The 20550-nt window shown below is 34.6% G+C and overlaps 1 protein-coding gene across 17 annotated transcripts in view; it reads right to left on the reverse strand.

Annotated features, from left to right (window-relative positions):
• Nucleotides 1–20550, reverse strand: part of MCTP2 (multiple C2 and transmembrane domain containing 2) — a 259511-nt gene that overhangs the window by 14313 nt on the left and 224648 nt on the right. For 16 of the 17 annotated variants that reach the window (XR_014260390.1, XM_082449078.1, XM_082449070.1 and 13 more), the window contains one exon: nucleotides 10054–10163. Coding sequence is in view for 16 of the 17 variants with exons in the window: in XM_082449078.1 (XP_082305204.1) it covers nucleotides 10054–10163 (110 nt within the window). In the remaining variant the exon portion in view is untranslated. Of the gene's footprint in view, nucleotides 1–8195; nucleotides 8682–10053; nucleotides 10164–20550 lie in introns of those variants that run through there. The other variant, XM_082449064.1, reaches the window with a different exon arrangement.

Consider the following 20550-nt stretch of genomic DNA (forward strand, 5'->3'; position numbering starts at 1 on the left):
CTACTATATATAAAATAGGTAAACAACAAGGACCTACTCTATAACACAGGGAACTATACTCAGTATCTTATAATAACCTATAATGGAAAAGAATCTGAAAAAGAATATATATATATATATATATACACATACATACATACACAACATTGTAAATTAACTATACTTCAATAACAAATTTAAAAAATATAAGAGCAATCCAGTTATACCTCACCCTCTTGTTAAAAATTGTTATTAATATTTTAAATCTTTGCCTATGGAGAGATACAATATTATGTACACATGTGTGTGTATTTAATGTCTCACTTCTTTAAATTATAAGCAAAGGTGAATGCATTTTAATATGATTGTTGGTCATTTTAATGTGTTTCTTAGTGATATCCAGCTTATTTCCTTGCCAGAGGCAACTGTTCAGGGAAGTGCTTAAGAAAATTGATTTTATAAGCAAACTGACATGGGTTTGAGTTCAAGCTCTACCTCTAAAAGTTGAGTGACTAGAGGAAAGTGTTTCAATCAATCTGAACAATAATTTCTTCTCTAAAGAATGGGAATAATAATAATACCTATAGCATAGAGTTTTGCTAGAATTAAACAGGTAACACGTGAAAGATGGTTAAATTAGTTTTCATATTAAATTTTTATCTTAAGTTTTGTTTCCAAAAAAAAAAAAAAAAAAAGGAAAGAAGTTACTATTTGTCTATCCACCCCCCCCCCCCGCTTTGATGTTTTCCTCAAATAAAATCTCTTTGGATACTAAAGAAATCAGTCCTTTGTCATATTTGTTGCAAACATTTTCCCAGTTTGTTGCTTTCTTACCTTTTTAAAAAGTCTCGTTTATAATTTTTTAAAGATAAAAATTATGTATTTTACATGACCAAATTCATCAATGTTTTTCCCTGCTGATTTTTAGATTTGGTATTTCTTGTAAAAGACTTCCCCTAGTCAAGTGACTTGACATCAAGAATTTGAATAATCAATATTTCCCCCACTCCTTTATCATACTGCTTTCTATGTTATTTTAAATGTCTACATATTTGTAGGTCCATTCCTGACTATTCTCTTCCATAGCAGAATTTGTAGTAGAACTTTTTAGTAGGCAACCTCACAATATTTGAGAAAATGTTATGGATGCCACAATTGCTCCTTTTATGCCAGGGCAAGAAATTTAACCTGCAAATATCTTTGCACAAGGACGCAGGGATAGTACATGAATGTGTGATGCAGTATGGTTTGTAGTAGTTAAAAAAGAAAATAGCTTCAGTATCATCAATAAGATAATATCTAAATAAAATAAATATCTAAACTTATCTAAATAAAGAGGAAAAACTAAATAGATTTACACTCTGCAATATAATACAGCTTTAAAAAACAATGAGAATATGAAAAGAACACCCACAAAAATACCTTTGCCCTCAACACAGAGGTTCAAAGCTAGATACAGTGAAAAACTAAGTTTCAGAAATATGTAAGTATGTATATATACACACACACACACATACTGAGAAAACCTCTGGAGGATATACTCCAAACTGTGAATGATAGCTCAATATGATGGGGGGAGAGGGAAAGAAAGAGGGAAGATGGAGCTACAGAGAATAACAGGAAGCTTTCTGTTTGATTACTTTTATAATGGATGTATATCACATAATCAAAATAAATAAAAATATAAAATCAATAAATTAAAACTGAAATAAACAAGTAAAAACAAATACCAATCTGTGTGCCCTATTTTTGTTTTCATTGTTGTTGTTGTTGCTTTTTAAAGCAGAGACATATTAAGTGTCAGATCCTGGATGCCGATCCACAGGTAGGTAGCAATGAACCCGTCTCTTTTCCATTAGGTGAGCTTAAGCAATGTACTCTACTTCTCTGTGCTTTAATTTTCCCATCTGAAAAGTGGGAATAATGACTTTCTACTTTATAGAGATGCTGAGGGGATTCAATGAATTAATAAATGTAAACCCCTTAAAAACAATATCTGGCACATAGTAATTATTCAGTAAGTGTTAGCTAGCCTCATTTTTCTTGTTGTTATTGCACAAAAGTGACATAAATATGAAAAAAGCTAATTACATCAGGTAGCATTTTGAAGATAATAAAAACTATGGAAAATGTATGGAACTACTTTTTATTAAAAAATATACATTATGGCTCCTTTTCTGAAAATAGCAAACCTGCCTTTAAAAAAAGTTAAATAATAGCTAAATACTTTTTAATACCTTGAAAAAAAGAGAAAGCCACCATTAGGCTGACATAAAAATAAGAAAACATCAGAGTGTAAAATATATTGCAAGAATTCTGGAGATTACCAACCTCCAAAGTCAATTTCACTCTAATAATTTCTGCCAAATATTGAAATTTTGAACTTCTGCATCTGTTACCTGCATGGGGGGTGCAGAAGATAAAGCCTAGGGCCTGAATTGACTGGGAAGATGATAATAGTAACAATTAATATTAGACTGTGGTAATAAGCCATGCTATAAACTCTAGGGTAACAACAACAACAACAACAACAACAACAAATGGCAAAAGGGTGCTTATATATAGAGGAAAATAGAAGAAAATTACAGAAAATAATGAAAAAAACCCAAAAAACAGAGCAAGGGAAAAAAAGACACAATAAAAACCACAGATTTAAATCTAAGTATATCAGTAACCACATTAAATTTGCATGCACTACATGTTGCAAGTAAAAGACAGTGACTCTCAGAAACGAGAGATATCTAAAACATAAACAGGTTGAAAGAAAGTGATAGAAAACTTGTATTATGAAGGAAGCATCAAAAGGAAGATGGTATAGCCATATCATTAGTTAAACAAGATATTAAGGCCGATTTTTAAAATCGGTCACTTTCTATTGATTAATGATCCAATTCAACAGGAAAATACAACAATTTTAACATGTACAAACCAAATAACATAACTTCAGAATATAGAAAGCAAAACCTGATCAAACTACAAAGAGTAGACAAATCCATGACCCCAGTGGAAGGTTTTAACACACATCTTTAATTAATACAAGAAGAACCAAAAATAAAGACCAGTATGAGTATAAAAGATTTGAACACCATCAACAAATTTAATCAATGAATATATATAAAATAATACACTCAATAACCTTCTTTTCAAAAATTTATAAAAGTTGGCCATTTGTTAGAAATTAAGCAATATACTTCTTGGCAAGGAAGAAATAAAAATAGAAATTAGAAAAAAGTTTTTACTAAATGTGAATTGATAATGAGTATCAGTGCCTAAATGTTTGGCACGGAGCTAAGCATTTAGGAAACTGTAGCACTTTAAATGCTTACGTTAGGAAAACAGAAAGATTGAAAATAAATGATCTAGTTATCCATCTTAAAGAGTTAGAATAAGAATAGTAAATTAATCTGAAAGAAACTAGAAGGAAGAAAGTAATAAAAATAAGAGTAGTGGGCTTCCCTGGTGGCGCAGTGGTTGAGAATCTGCCTGCTAATGCAGGGGACACGGGTTCGAGCCCTGGTCTGGGAAGATCCCACATGCCACGGAGCAGCTGGGCCCGTGAGCCACAACTACTGAGCCTGCACGTCTGGAGCCTGTGCCCCGCAACGGGAGGGGCCGCGATAGTGAAAGGCCCACGCACCGCGATGAAGAGCGGTCCCCGCACCGCGATGAAGAGCGGTCCCCGCACCGCAATGAAGAGTGGCCCCCACTTGCCGTAACTAGAGAAAGCCCTCGCACGAACCGAAGACCCAACACAGCCAATAAATAAATAAATAAATAAATAAATAAATAAAGTAGCTATAGAAAGCAGAGACCTTAGATGATATTGAGGGGTGTTATTTGGGTCATTATATATTAAAAAAATAATAATAATAAAAAAAAATAAGAGTAGTAATTAATGGAAAAGAAAACAGGCAACAGGGAAGATTAACAAAGGCAAATGATGGTTCTTGCTAAAGACTAACATAATTGATAAATGACTGTCAAGAAGAAAGAAGGGAAAACACAATTTTGAGGATAAAAAAGTGAACAATGCTACAGATTCTACTGTCATCAAAGATAGTAAGAGGATTTTATAAACAACTTCATGTCAAAAAGTAGAAAATTTAAATGAAATGGAAAAACTCTTAGAAAATGACAACTTACAGAAACAGATATGAGAAGAAATAGAATAGCTGAACAGATCTCTATATATACTAAAGAAACTGAATATTTAATTAAAATCTTCCCTGAAAGAAAACTCCAGGCCCAGATACTTCACTAGAAAATTATATAAAATCTTAAAGGAAGTAATTACACCAGGCTTACACAGACTCTTCCAGATAATGGTAAAGAGAGAACACTGCCCACCTATTGTATGAGTCTAGAATAACCTTCACACCATAAAGAATTTTCAAGAACAGAAAACTATATATCAGATCTCACTGATGGTCACAGCTGCAAAAATCCTAGGCAAAAAAATTGTAAATAAAATCCCAGCATATATAAAGAGATTGGATAGCATGATGAAGCTGAGTTTATTCCAGAAATGTAAGATTGGTTTAATATTTGAAAATCAATCATAATTATATACCACATTAACAAAAATAGGAGAAAACAAAAAGAACCATAAGATTATCTCAATGAATGCAGAAAAAAAGTTTGACAAAACTCAACCTACATTCACGATAAAAACTCAGCAAACTAGGAATAAAAGGGAAATTCCTTAAGCTAATAAAGCACCTTTACAAAAACCTACAGAAAACAACATTCTTAAGGGTAAAATGTTGAAAGCTTTCTCTCTGAGATCGTGTGTGAGAAAAGAATGTTCACTAACAACAATTCTGTTCAACACTGTACTGGAGCTACTAGCCAGTACAATAAAGCAAGAAAACAAAGTAAAATGTATAAGGACTGAAAAATAAGAAAGAAAAAAAATTATTCCTGGATGATATGTTTATGTAATACAACATCCAGAATAATAATCTTCATATAAAAATTAAGATAATTAAGTTTATCAAGGTTGATAGATTCAAAATCAATGTAGGAATATTAATTTCACTTTTATATCCCAGTAACAAACAGGTAGAGATGAAATCTGAAAAAAAAGATACCCTTTAAAATAGCATGAAACAAATCAAGTACTTCAGACTATATCTCACAAAAATGTGTCAAATTTTTATACATAAAACTCTCAAATACTGAGATAAATTAACAACGATCTAAGTAGATGAAGGAATACATTACATTCATATGTTAGAAAACTTAAATTTTAACAAGATGTCAATTTTTTCCCAATTAATGCAATCCTTATAAAGATCTCAATGATCGTTTGCTTGTGTGCAAGTGCATGGTGTGTCACGTGTGTTTATGTGTTGGATGCTAAAAGTGGAGATATGTACCAGACACATTCGTACACACCCTGTCAGATTAGCCCTCCCAACAGCCAAGTCAGTTAAGTCATGTATTTTTCTCTCGGCAACCCACAGTTTTAGTGGTAAAATGTTTAAATGTTTCACAGTTTTTTAAAAATTTAAGACACAGAGGAAGAAGGTCAAAGCAATTTACCAAAAATAATACTCATAATCGTTAATATTTTTATGTGATTACTAAAGGCCATCCACTGGTTTAAACTCTTTATAGGCACTAATTCATCCAGGAATGTTATGAAGTAGGAATTATTATTATGCCCATTCTACAGATGAGAACTTGAGTCAGAAAAGGTAATAATTGGCCCCAATCACTTACTCCCAGTATAAGTGGCGGAACTGGGATCTGAATCCAGAGAGTTGGCTCAAGAGCCTACACTCACTGTCTGTATAGTAGACATTTCAGAAAATGTAAGATGGCACATTTTACTCATTTAATCCCCTGAATATTCCTGCTTGTAAGACTGAGGACTTAATTCAAAGATATTGGCACTAACACTCAAAAACTTACTAGACCGTCACTCCAGCTACCATGGAGTATCTTGTCTTTCATAGAAGGCCCAAGATTGAAGAACTCTGATACATCAAAGCTTTCCATCTCAAAATTAAACAATTTGTTAAATATTTTCATAGAAATCCACAGATTTCCTGAGTTGGCAGCTCCCCAAATTCTAAATAGGAAATCCCTGACTCAAACCTTTCAATGAATGAAAAAATCCAAGGAATCCCCATTCATTCATTCAACTCTTCAGGTTCACTAACACATCCTAAGAATATCTTTGACAAAATTTCACAACAAAAACCAGAAATTATTGTGACCACATCCAGTAAGGTGGGGAAAACTCCATCCTAGAGTTCCTCTCCCAACTGGGTGCCCCACTAGTTGACCTTTGTGTCAATGAAGTCATTATTTTCCTCATTTCCTAGGCACGGAAAAATGAAGTCCTCTGACTCTTCTACCCATGGAAACAGAAACGAGGGTCATAAAATCCTGTAGGCCATTCTTTTGTGATTTACCCACATGATGCTTTCCTTCATACATGCATGGTTTTCACCCCAGTTTGTGAACTCTCCCCTCACAACTGGTCTCCTATCCTCACCTTGGTCTTTCTGCCTTCATTCTCTGTCCCTTAAACATGTAACTTTAGATAAAATATAAGATACATCAATCTATCATTCCCCACGTGCTCACCATCATTCAAACTTCACTTATCCTGCTTTCTCATCTTCATTGCTTAGTATTTCATAATATTACTTCAAAGAAGTTCTTCTTCCTAGGAATGTGCCTTCTAAGCCTTACTCTGGGACATTTGCAGGGAAGACTCCCCTGTCCTAGGTCTACCTTAATTTCACTATCTCCTCTGTGGAGATTTCCCTCACCACTCAAGGACACAAGTGTTGGAGCCATCACTCTATAATGACAGGACATACAAGATACCTCAGTATTCTGATCCACCCTCTCTGCTGCCTGGGATAATATAAATGCCACATGTTAAGCAAATGTTAGCCTGATGCATGCATACATTTGAAATCTGTATACAATGAAAGAAGGTAATTAGAGAATGTAGAGAAAAGAAAATACCGTTCACTCCATGTAAATGCAAAATCACCAGGGTCTTCGCTGTCAGTAGCAGGGAAGCCTTGCTCTGAGAGATTTATGTAAGTCTATTTATTTGTTAGCTGCCAAAAGTTGGGTAAAAGTTTTCCTGGTCCTTATGCACTGAATTACAATGGAATTCCAACAGAGTTACACATGACGTTGTACTTGAATGCCCAGTGGGAACTTTAAGGTCACTGTAATAATGAATGGCCAAAGAATTAATAGGAGTTGAGCCTCATGTGCCTTCCTGTGTTGCAGCTGGGTAGAACAGTGCTCTGTTCATGGCTGAAAATACGTCTCAGACGTGGCCACCACAGCTGTGTTGGGCACAGCCGCCGTCAAAAGCACTGTAGAGTTGGGGGCCTGTTTAAATCACTCTGCCCTCTTCTCATCAGACACAGTTCCTTGACCATTATCAACTACACAACAGCTACATTTGTCTATTAACAGACATTCAAACATGGAGATACTTTTACCAAAGGACATGGCCTTCTTGCCTCAGTCTTGCCCCCGCTCCACATCCTCTTATCTTCTTTGCTGCCAGTACCTCCCTCACTCAATTTTTTTCATTTGCTTTTCCATCCACTCAAGGCCCTGCATGACCAGCCGCATTTCCAGGCTCTGCCACGTCCATCCCCAGTGGCACAGACATACTGACGCCCCTCCATCTCCCTGTATCTAGCACAGTCTTGGGCTTTGAGCCTCTGCACAAAGGTGCCCACCTACTGAAGCCCCCATTCATCAACTCTGTGCCCAGCTAGCTCTTCTCATTCTCAGAGATGCTGATAAGTTGTTGCTTTTCAGAACTTTCCTTTGTTTCTCTCTCTCTCTCCTACAACCTTCCTGGGATGTAGGACCTCCCCACGCATCCTACCTAACTTCTATCTAGCATCAATGCTATTCTAATTGTCTTATTAGTGTTCTTCTCCCTCATTGGAAAATAGATTCCTACAGAGAGGGAAGTGGGGAGTGGCAAGACGGGGGCGGGGGTTTAAAAAGTACAAACTACTATGTATAAAATAAATAAGCTACAGGAATATATTGTACAACACAGGGAGTATACCCAATATTTTATAATAACTTTAAATGGAATATAATCTATAAAAATTTACTATCTTGTATACCTGAAACTAATATACTATTGTAATCAACTATACCACAACAAAAAAATGAATTAAAAATAAAGTATTATTTATTTTAAAAAACACACAAAGAAAGAGAATAGATTCCCAGAGGATAATGACATTATAGTGTAAAGTGAGGAGGGGAAGTTCAAACCCAAGATCCATGGCTTACTCGTTGTGTGATCTGGGTTTCATATTTAATCATTCTGTACTTCAGTTTCTTCATCTGTAAAATGGGGATACTAACAATCCTTACTCTGTAGGGTTGTTGGAATCATTTAATCCAATTTCTTTAAGTAACTCCTTAAAGAAGTTGCTATGTGTAAAGGGCTTAGAACAGTATCTGGCTGGCACATGACATTAGTTGATGTTTCTATTATCATTGTTATTGTGGATGCATTTCTCATTCTTAAACCAAGCCAGTGCCTGAAACTCAAACACTGATAGCTGAATGAGTGAATGAAGAATTATAAATGCTTTCTTCATCATTTCACTATTTTCTACTGTCACTTATGTTTTTGCTAAGCAATTTTGAGGGTACGTTCAGGAATCATTTTTCAATTTATATGAAACCTAGAGAAATAAAGCAGATAAATATCAATATACATGACCAAAGCCCCCTACTGCTCTTTAATTTTTCTTGACATTGTTCATGGGAATAACAATGTGTAAGTTCAGTAAAAACTCACTAAATTTGAAGATGACTTTGTTTTTTTAAAGCAAAAGAAACATGTTTGCTATGCCAACAATAAATGGACATTCAAGGGCAATTTCATGTAATAAGGGATGGAGGAATAACATCAGTAACGACAGAAAGTTCCATATTAGCTGTTTATATTTCCTGATGTTAATCACCACTTATTGATTTCCCTGCATCTTGATAGACAAAATTTCACTTGGCTTTTAGCACTAATTTCAGTCTCTTCTTTATCCATGTAATTTCTAAGTATTATGTTCTTTACTTAAAGAAACTAGAATGGCCAGTAAAATATGAAACAGTATTAATTAATCTTTAGAAAGAACAACATGGCTGACACAACTCTGGATTTAAAGGGGAAACAAACATCTACAATTCAAAAGAAAGAAAAAACCTGCTCTGTTCATTGGTATCAAATGAAGACCAAGTTACACAGAGTTCACAATGTATAAAACAAAATAAATAAAAAATAAAAACATGAATCACAGAGAGTTTTTCTCAATTGAGACTCCATTAGAGAATTTAGCCTTTATGCCCTAATGTAGGGGGATGGCAAGCTATGGGTTGGAGCTGAGTCAAACCTAGCCTGACATCTGTTTTTGTAAATAAAGTTTTATTGGAATACATATCACATCCATTCATTTACATATCAACTATCTGCTTTTACACTTAAACAAGGGAGCTGAGTAGCTGCGACACAAACCATATAGTCCAAAGCTGAAAACATTTACTCTTGGGTCCTTTATGGAGAAAGTTTGTTGATCCCTGTCCTAAGCTGTCCATGTATGTGATGAATTAACTTTACATCTTTGCATCTGTGATGTTACTAGTTAGGTACCATTCTCTGGAGAACAGAGAAAAAAATTTCACTCAAGGCATTTACTGTATTCTGTGATTCAGATGAAAAAGCCTCCTTTAAAGCATATTTGCTTCCTTCTTCATTTCTGTATAGGACAATCTATTTTTTAATCTATAGTTTATCACTTAAACCAGAGTATTTTTGAGAATGAATAGAGGCACTATTAATAATTATGCTGGGACAACTGGTGTAAATTGGGCCATACAGCCACCCTGTGAACTTGACAAGCCCAAAGAACATACCAATCAAAGTTAAAAGGCCCAAGACTGTTGCTTTTGTTTTTTCTTTGTTTTTGCATTTTCTGATCCTATCCTCCCTAAGACTCCCCACCCTCGTTTGTCCTAGTGGATGGCAGTTTCACTTCACGACAACACAAATGTAGAACTTACTTTTTAATTCTTTCTCCAAAAGAAGCTATCTCCTCCAAGACGTTTTGAACAGTTGAGACAACATCCTGTACCATATAGATTCTTTCAATTAAGCCCTTTTTCTCAGATTCCTAAGAAACATAAAAGATTTAACTCAGTTACTTCATTTTTATTGGTCTGCTATAGAAATTATTATGCCATATTATCATAGCATGGTTATTATCAACAGAGTGACTTCAGAAGATAAATTTACGTTTTTCACAACTTATTTATTGACTCCCCCAAATCCCTGCCTACTCGTGAGATGTGACCACTTGTAGTGCACAAGCATGTCGCTACCTCAATATCATGAGCTGATGAAGGGGAGCCCCACAGACAAAAGAACTTCATTTCCCTGTGGAGTTGCTGCTTCTCTCTGCAGTCCTTTCCATTGGCTGATCCTGATTTCTTCTGTCTTCACAAGGTTAGCTTACTTACCCTTCTCCCATTAGTCCTTCAGAAAGGTTTCCAGCAGGTAACAATAAGGCATGTTGGATATCCAGATTTTGTATATGGAATTCAGCTTTCTAAGAATATTACCCTTACTTCGCTTATAGAAAACCTAAAATGTGTTTTACCATGTTAGGTAGCTAATGTTTATGAAAATAATTTAGAAATTACTCCCATATTGGAGAAAAAATGATTCCCTGAAGAGTGGCATTTTCATGCTATTTCTTATATTCTGATACCATATTCTAGCTCCTTTATGAACTCTACTGTAACTGGGATTTAGTTAGTGTCTTCTTAGCTCAGGCCTAGCTGGGTCACTGTAGCTGTCACATCTAACATATAGTACCTAAAACCTCAAATAAATCTAACAAAACTTATTTTTTTTCTATCTTTTACTTGGGTTAGAATTTTACTAAATTATTGAGCAAATATCTTCTAATTTAAGAGACCATTTCTATAATAATCTTCTTTGCAGCAAAAGAAAAAAAATTCATTCTCATCTTGTATTCTCTGTTCCATCAAACTGGACCCATGGATGGAAAAAGGAAAACACACCACCCCATACTGATTGCAGTGACTGGTAAAAGCACCAATATGGCTGAAATGTCAAAAAGCACAAATTTCCCTTCTTGCATCTGCCCTTGTTTATGGAGCTACTGGCAGAAACAGAGCAAAGAGAGGGGCTGAGGTTAGAATGTACCATTGCTACCCCCTTTTGAGTAAGGGTGCTGGGCTGGTTTGAATAACTTCCTACCATCTGTTCTGTACCCATTTATGCCACCATTCTGTACAGAAGGAGAGGTCATACTCATTGCTTCCTCTTGCAAAGTCAAACTCACAAGACATTTTTACTTTTTCACTCTAATTTTAAATTTCTTCTTTCCCTTATTCTCTTACTGACTCTAACTCTTCAAGTCGTTTGCATCAAAAATCGGATAGACTGCCAGAGCGACTTAATTCATCTTCAGCAATCCACCAACATCTATTAATGGGCACAATGGTGAAAACCCATCTCTGTCTGCCACAGAAGCATTCATGTTTATAAAGGAGGATTTGAAAGCACCAGGGAATTTGACCCAAAGGGCAAAAGTGGCTTCCTCTTCTCAACAGTGTAGAGTTTAGGTCAAAACAATTTCTTGGAAAATGACTCAAATTACCACGTGGCTCAATTTCATAAAAATTTCCTATTTTAGTTGACTGATTTTTTTTTTTTCCCCTATGAAACAGCCAAATGTGGAGGTTCTGGTTGTGAAGAAAAGCCTGAGTTAGTACACCAAAATAATAAATGATTCTCACAATGTTCTTTTACTTTTTAATGAATTTGATGTTTTAGTTTGAATATTCAACATTTAAAGACTACGCCAAAGAATTCCACTGTATCTAGGGTACCAGCATAATTTATAAACCATATCTGTACACTTTTAAGAGTGAAAGTAATCAGAATTATAAATTTTTGAAATATTTACCAACTGACAACTGGGTTTATTAGTGGATCTATAAAATTATTTCATTTTTATTTATTTTCATAATGACATTGTTTCAAAATAAAAAAAATATATTTTACATGCATTAGAACAAAAGAGATGTGCTTATATTAACTGAATTTTAAAATGATACATGAAGAATGATTATTCATGCTACATATTCATATATTTAACTGGTTTCCTAGTTATATCTGTTTATAGTCCCATGTTAAGATTACTTTTCCAAAAAATGTACTTCTTTAATGTCATCTTTTCACTTATAATATTTCATAAAATTGTTCTCACTTATCTTCAGAATTGCACTTAATGGTCATTAAATTGACACCTTTAATTGACTCTACTGTAGGCCATAATTTTAATTACAAAAATACTCTCTCTCCAGGCACTGAGAGGAACTCACAGCAAAAATGTGATGCATGAAGAATATTCTCAATTCTATATTTTAAATATTGAAATCTGTATATATTTCTGCCCAAATAATTTCAAAGGCACGATATCTTGTATCCATTCATATGAACTTTCTCTGTCAATATTTTTTCAAGATAAAACTTTAAATAAATTGTCTCTATGATTCTCCACAAAATTTATGCTGAAAAATTAATGGCTTCTCAATTTCCTTCCATTCCTGGGTAGAATTTATATTTATCCTATTAAAAATCAAAAGATTTTTTTTATCCCACAAATTGAGATAATCCAAAGTGTAACTTCAGAACTTAAACACTGAATCATGCACAAATAGGTCAACTATTTGACCTCACAGTTTGCTTTGTGCTGAATATCCCTTTCTTTTGTAAAGAAAAAAAATTCAATATCTTTTATGCCAGTTCTTGTAAAATTCGCTTCCATCTACTAAGGGCTTCCAAAGATGAAGTTACTTAGCATTTTCAGTCATCAAAAATTTTGATTAAAAATATTCCAACTGATACGACCAAAATGCAACAAACATTTAAAAGATTTCTTTTTTTCACAAGAGTTCAATAGCTTTGGGGAATGTTTAAGTTGACTGAGAGTTCTTCAAAGGTTTCAAACATTCTTAAAATCAGACTGATGGGTGGATGACTGGCAGCAAAAACAAAGTGCACACTGCCATGCTGAAAGAAGTATATTTTTATATCTGAACATATCTCTGTCATGAAAACTGCTGTTGCTATCCCAACTCTGTATACATAAAATATTTATAAATGTGGGCACTACAGCTTCTAATTCAATTGGTGGTGCATTATCACTTGTCTGTATGCGATCATGGATAATCAGGGCACCATGATCTATCAATTGTACATTTCTGCTTCAAAGATCCCTTCAATTTATATGAATATTTTATTAGCCCTGATGCTGTGCTTCATCAAAATCTGCATTCACATTATCACTACAAAATTAAATAACCCTCAATGCTAAATGTTTAAACTAAATTTACAATAGCATTCCTGATGTCAGAGATTTCATTGTTTGTCAAATTAACTTGCAAAAGCTTTATTTTGATTCCATATAGTGGATGAAAAAAATCATAATTTCACGTCATCGTGGTGGGGTATTGGAAAAGTTTTCAATTAGCAATAATCATGCCTCATTGATTGAGGCATTGTATGAGTACAACAATTTCAGAATTAACTTATTTGATATTCTGTTTGAATCATTTGACGGCATGCTAATAAGACTGGTATCATTTGACTCTTCACAAGGATTTTAATACATTGATGCTATTGAAGTCAACACATTAATACCTACCTTGCCCTTTTTCGTACATGCATAATTAAACCTTGGAATGGAAGATGAGATAAATGTGGAAGAACAGTCATTTGATCTAAAAGAAAAGTCATGCTGCACAGAGAGATTTGTAAACACATCTTTTGGGCTGTGTAAATTAACATCATGTTTCCAGAAATAGTCTTCTAAAAGTAACTGTTGACAGCTGAAGGCTCTTCAGCAGGTTTGTAACTTAAGTTTACATGTATCAGTGATGTGATCATGGTCCCAGTGGTAGACAGGAAATGTGAACAGACATTCATCAGTTAGTCTGTCAACAATTATCTTGAGAAATGGATTGTCAGTACTTGATTATTCATTAAACATGTACTCTTTATATTTATTATTATTATTTACTCACTGAAAAAGCATTATCAAACAGTAGGAAGTAAGAAGGAAGATTCCAGGCCTCCTAACTCCAGCAGAATGATCTAAAGGTCCAACTTATACTCCTGGCCTTCGTGAAATCTTTCCTAGGGAGGCCAGTCCACACCAACTACTGTCTTGTTCTTTCAATTTGCATCACACCTCTACTCTTTTCATCATTCTAGTAGCAAATGTTCTTTTCACTCTCTACACTGCAAACTTTATCTTTTAAAACATGTACTATTGATTTCACGGGTCTTTAATTATATCTGCCAGTATACCAATGGACATGTTATATGGTCTTTGATACTAGCATTTCCATTAATAGGAAACCAAGGTACAAAGAGGTTAAGTGATGTGTCTATGTCCACATTTGTCTATGTTCACATATATGTGGCAGAGAATTCCAGTCCAGGACTATTAAGTCCAGAGGAAGAGTGGACATTTTCTAGTGGACATTTCACAAGGTAGGCATTCACCTCACACTTGTTCTTTTTGTCATTTGATTCTTTGGTGTCTATGGATCTCTGTTCTCTCGACTCACTATTTAATACATGATTTTTAGCCATTTCATTCAGTTACATATTTCTATCTACTGTTCATTTCTAGTATTATTTGCCCAGTTTTCATGAGAATGTATGTTAAATTACACTTTTTGAAAATACTTGGGGAAAAACATTTCTTTCCATTCTTACTTATTTTTTAACTTTTCTTGCTAAACATTTTAGCAAACTTTATGTATAATTTGCATAAAACACATACCATAATTTACATTATAATAAAATGCATTCATTCTTATCTAGGAGCTGGAGTAACCAGGGTTTACAACGACAGATGCAAAGTTAGGGGGAAAAAAACAAAAAACAAAAAAAACTTAAGATGTACCAACTCCACAGGCCTGCATATTTTATTAATCACAGGTTATGGAGTCAGAGGGAAGTGAGTTCAACATGGGTCTTGTCATCTATGAGCTTTGTGATCATGTCAAGTTCCTACTGGTTTCTGAGTCACAATTCTGCTATCTGGAAAAGGGAGATCATAATCCTGACCCTGACTGGAGTATTTGGAGAATTAAATATTGTATCGTATGCAAAGCATTTGGTGCACTCCAGGTGTTTCATAAACATAAGTCCTTGCCCTTCAAGAATGCGAAGAGACAAAAGAACAAATAACCTTTTGTCTAGTTTAAAGAATCCTGGGGTTCATTTAAGTTTCAAAAGCAACGATCTTCCAGGACAAGTCTACTCATGTTGCCCTGCGTTGTATGAAAGATCATCTGGCAGTTCTATCTGCATCATGCTGGCTTTATTTACACGTTTCAGATTGAACCAGGGAATGTGGTGATAACACAGTTTAGCAAACACAGCATTACATCTGCGGCTGCTACCAAATTGCCTAGGAAGAGTAACAGTGATTCATTCAGAAAAAGGAAACTGTTATCACATGTGCTTATATTTTTCCTTAACATATAAGGCTTCTAATTTATAGAGGGAAATGTGTAATAAAAATAGTGATGGCCACTGGTGTGATTAAACCAATGAACAAGATAATTGTGGCTGAACACATATTTTTAGATTCCTACAATTCAGAAAGAATGGATTTTACTTCTCATTACTTGAAAAAAACACCAAGGCATAAGTAAAATTCCCATGATTTAGGGCCTACTTTATGAGCAAGTAGGTAATAACATATAACAGAAGAGATGAAAACATGGAAATTTTCAGATCCAGAATTCAAATTTCAAAAGGTTCCTTTGCTTTGTTATATACTACAGAGAATGACTGTAAGAAAAATAATGTAATTGTAATAATAATTGTAAGAAAAATAATGACAAACTCCAAATCTGTAACCTAAAAATGCATATTATTATATAAAATGTATGTAAGATCATCATTTTTTCATTGTCCATTTGTTTATAAAATGTCAAAAAAAAAAAAAAAAGAAAAACAACACTGAGTCTTTAGTGGCTAAGTTTTAGAGACAATTGACTGAAGAACAAATAATGTGCCTGTGTTGTAACATGGTTGTTCTTTAAGAACAAAGCCAATAAATAAATAAATGAATCAGTCAGGCAGTGCATCTTTTCTTCTTCAAGGCTTTGTTGGCTTCCCCAATGTCTCCAAAGAGCATAGCACTGTAGGTGCAATAAACTAGCTTCGAGCCTCTGGGAGAGAATTAACACCATCAAAATGAATTTACAGCTAAGAATTCATTATATAATCAGTATGCTACTTTAAATCTTTCCCACATGTTCTGGTTCAGGATAAAAAATTCTCATTTCTCTATTAATTACCTAAGGAAAACCAAAGAGCTAGTCCTGAAAATTGACCACGTCAGGAAAGATCCTTGGGACATGCTTAAAAACTGAGTAGTATTTGTCACAGGATGCCCAGGATTCCCACAAGGGATTGATGCAAAATTTCTATCTCAGGATCGTCCCAGCAATGCCAACCATCCAGGGCAAAGACAACGCAAAAATACGACTTTAGACTTTAAATGGGAATCTGTTCGGTCTGTTTCATCCCACTGAATATTAAAAGCCTGCAATTTGAAAACCTGAAGAATTATAAACATCAGAAATAGATTGAGTGGCATTTAGCAGGGAAAAAAAAAAACCTCTCAGCATCTGTCATAACAAAGAACAAGAAGTAATATTTCTGATACACGAGATTAAAAATTGTTCTTTGGGAATCTGGCTTAATGCACTGGGAACTGTCCTTAAGGGTTCTTCCCATGAGCTACGTCCTGTGTGCATGGACGGACACACACACACACACATACACACACACACACACACACACACACACCCCTCTATGGTATGCTATTAAAATGGGGGAAAAAGTCTGCAGTCTTTCAGGAGAATACTTCTTTCTCAAGTAGTATTTTTGCTTTGGGAAATGAATATGAAACAGACTGGATTTTGAACCAGTATCATTTCTAAGTAGTTATAAACTGCTCTATCTGTTCATTACATAGAGCCCTTCCTTCCATACTGACTGGTATTTACCAACATGTTTCTTTGGCCTGCAACAGGATTCTCATCAGGGATCAAACGAGAGGGCTGAAAAAGTAAAAGGAATAAACATCATCATGAGGAAGATGTTGATAAAACTCTTTTGAAAAATTGGGAACAGTTTGGGAAAAAATAATTATTTGGAATTAGACCCTGGGAAGATTGATTTCCTTAAAAGTTTCTCTGAGCCAAATGACAGATGCCACGCCATTACAAGGCAAACAGGGCTAATGGTTTTCTCTAACTGTCACTACCATAGGTAAACACACAGTAAGCTGCAGTTGCTAATTTAGCTGTGTGTCCTTTAGTTTTCTTTGAGGTGGGGGGTAGAAGATAAAATATTTATCACCTAAGACTCAGCTCAAACATCACCTTTAGCAGTCCTGACTCACCCAGGCACTGCATCGCTAACACCCAATGTAGTATACAAATTTTGATGAAAGTAGCAATCACAGATACAGAGAAAACACTCCATCAAGGTTGTCAATAATAATGCAGAAAAATGGACCAATAAATTAATGACATGTTTCCTTCATAATAATGTAACATAGTCCAAAATAAACAGGATTTAGATCAGAAGGGCTGGATTTGAGTCTTGCTACTATCCTGGCTGGGAAATCTCTGATGCATTATTACATTTCTCTTAACCTGGGTTAGTTCATTCGCATATGGGGAAAATAATATCAAATTTAATGGTTTACTTTGAGTACTGAATGAGCTGAAGCATATAAAAACAGCCTGCAAATTGTAAACACTCTACAAATAAGAATAATCTTATAAATCTAATCATTTAAATAATTCTTACTCAAAATGGTCTCATTTTAAATTATTATTTTTGTGTCATTTATTACTTACTTTAAATTACTATATTCCCTTGAGGAAAAAGTGATGTCCCCACCTTTCTATCAATTATTTTGCAAATTATCTATCAATTACCTTGCAAACTCATTGGATAATTGGGACTTAAGGCAAACCACACTGAAACAGAGCAGATTTCAATAGGAAATTCCTCTTGTAGGAATGGCTACTATCCTGAGAAAAATAATGACTTGTGGATAATTGAGATACAATGTCCAATGTATTCTATATTAGCATAATGTAAAAATTTTAGACAACGGCAAGATAAATATCCAGATGTAGTATAGTCTATAACATCAGAGCACCAGTTAGTGCACATTAGCTAATAAAAGGATGGCTAATCCATCTAATTTATAGTCTGGCACACCATATTTCACAATACTTGGGAGTAACCTACCAAGTATAATCCTTACAGCAGAAATCACAAAGAAAATCCACAAGTACTGGGGCTATTAGTGAACCTGGTAGCAGTAGGCTGAATAATGCTTCAAATGTCAGATTAATAACATTTCTGGATTATTTCTGAAGGTAATGAAGCCAAACATTTTTAAGAATGGAAGTTTGAGTTTTTAAAAGGGATTTGAGCAAGTCATTGGTTCAGAGAAAAGACGGCAGGAAATAGGGAAGCCGATCCCTTTTCATGCAAAACATGCATAAACTGATAATTAAGAATTGGCTGGAATCCATTTTAATATTAAAGTCTTGGAAGTAAGATGGTATGGTTGAAATGTTAGCAATTAAATCACTTCATCACTGAATATAATATTAATTCAAATTAAAAGGAGTTACATCGGAACAACCATTTACTTTATTCCCCTGAAAATTATCCATAAGTAGGTCCTCTACAACATGCCCTGTATATAGACTGTATATGCCTTGAAAATATGTGTGTGTATTCAACTATTGTTAACCTTTCAAAGATATTATCTGACTTTTCATTTTCTTAAAAATATCACACCATCTTAAAGTATCATGGCTTAGTCAATAGTTACAAAAAAAATCACTGATCAAACTAATTTGCTTTGTTTCTGACATTCTTAAGGCACAAAGGAATCATAAACAAAACTACTCTCACTATTAAATTGTAAGACTTCCTCCAAGAACGAGTCTTCCCTGGTTGAGATACTATAGATCATCTTCTCTCTCTGGAACAAGAAAACACAGGGCGGGGCTTCCCTGGTGGCGCAGTGGTTGAGAATCTGCCTGCCAATGCAGGGGACACGGGTTCGTGCCCTGGTCTGGGAAGATCCCACATGCCACGGAGCAACTGGGCCCGTGAGCCACAATTACTGAGCCTGCGCGTCTGGAGCCTGTGCTCTGCAACAAGAGAGACTGCGATAGTGAGAGGCCCGCGCACCGCGATGAAGAGTGGCCCCCGCTTGCCACAACTAGAGAAAGCCCTCACACAGAAACGAAGACCCAACACAGCCATAAATAAAAAAAATAAATAAAAATTAAAAAAAAAGTACAGGGATTGATATTAGGCTATCAAAGATAGAAATTAAAAAAAAAAAAAAAAAGAAAACACAGGGCATGAGGTATGCTGGCCCTGAACAACTCAACCAAAGGACTATGCAGGTTAATTTACAACAAGAACTCCTAAATATTGATACATAATACATATTGATATATACGCCACATCCTTCTCTCTCTCTAAGAAGGCTCTGCCTGGGTAGTGATGAGTGAACTAATCAATTTGTAGGATGAAAATCATTTTTACAACTAAGATTGATGGTTTAAAATATACTTAAATTTTAATAATATCATCCTAATTTGTGAAAAGAGAATAGAGATATAATATTCATTTGCATCCTTTCATTATAAAATGTTCCACCATGTTCCACCATCAATCAACAAAAACGTATCAGATATTTCTTATTTTCTTAAAGGAAAATGTCCATATCTGTTTTTCACCCATAACTGACATGAAAGGATGATCCCCACCCCCCCAAACACTGTAAAGCAATTGTGAACTCATTGATAATCTTAAAAGAACAGATGATTCAAGTCCTATTTCTGACAGCTGAGTTAAAAACAAACCAACCCATAATGCAGGCATCACAATGCAGTCTCTTTATGATAGCAATAGGCAGGTTTTTTTTTTTTTTTTATTACATGCCCTTATGATTCTTTCTTCCTGATGTTACTAGTAAATGCTGAAATATTCTACCTTAGTGATTGTTGGGCTGGAAAAAAAAAAAAAGAAACTCTAATGCAAGTATTTATACCTTCTACAATGAAAACAAGATATTATTGCCTTGCATGACCTTTCCTAAATATGAGATACAGCATTTTACACAATAGTTTCTTGGTTCACGCTTCAATTACTGACCTTTACTGTGTAGAAAATTAATGCAATTTTCATTGTAATCCATCTGTACAAATAAGGTCCACATAGAAGAATTCCACATATGGAATCTAATACAAATAGGAAATGTCAGCTGATTGCTGTTGGCTGAACTTAGCCGTTATCTGTTTGTTCTGGGGTCCCCAGCAAACTCTACTTGTAACAAGGAATTTCTTGTGTGGAGCCATCAGGTATAAGAAAGAAAAATCTCCTCTCCT

Source organism: Balaenoptera physalus (genome assembly GCF_965194825.1).
Source record: "Balaenoptera physalus genome assembly, chromosome: 2".
Classification (NCBI taxonomy): Eukaryota; Metazoa; Chordata; class Mammalia; order Artiodactyla; family Balaenopteridae; genus Balaenoptera; species Balaenoptera physalus.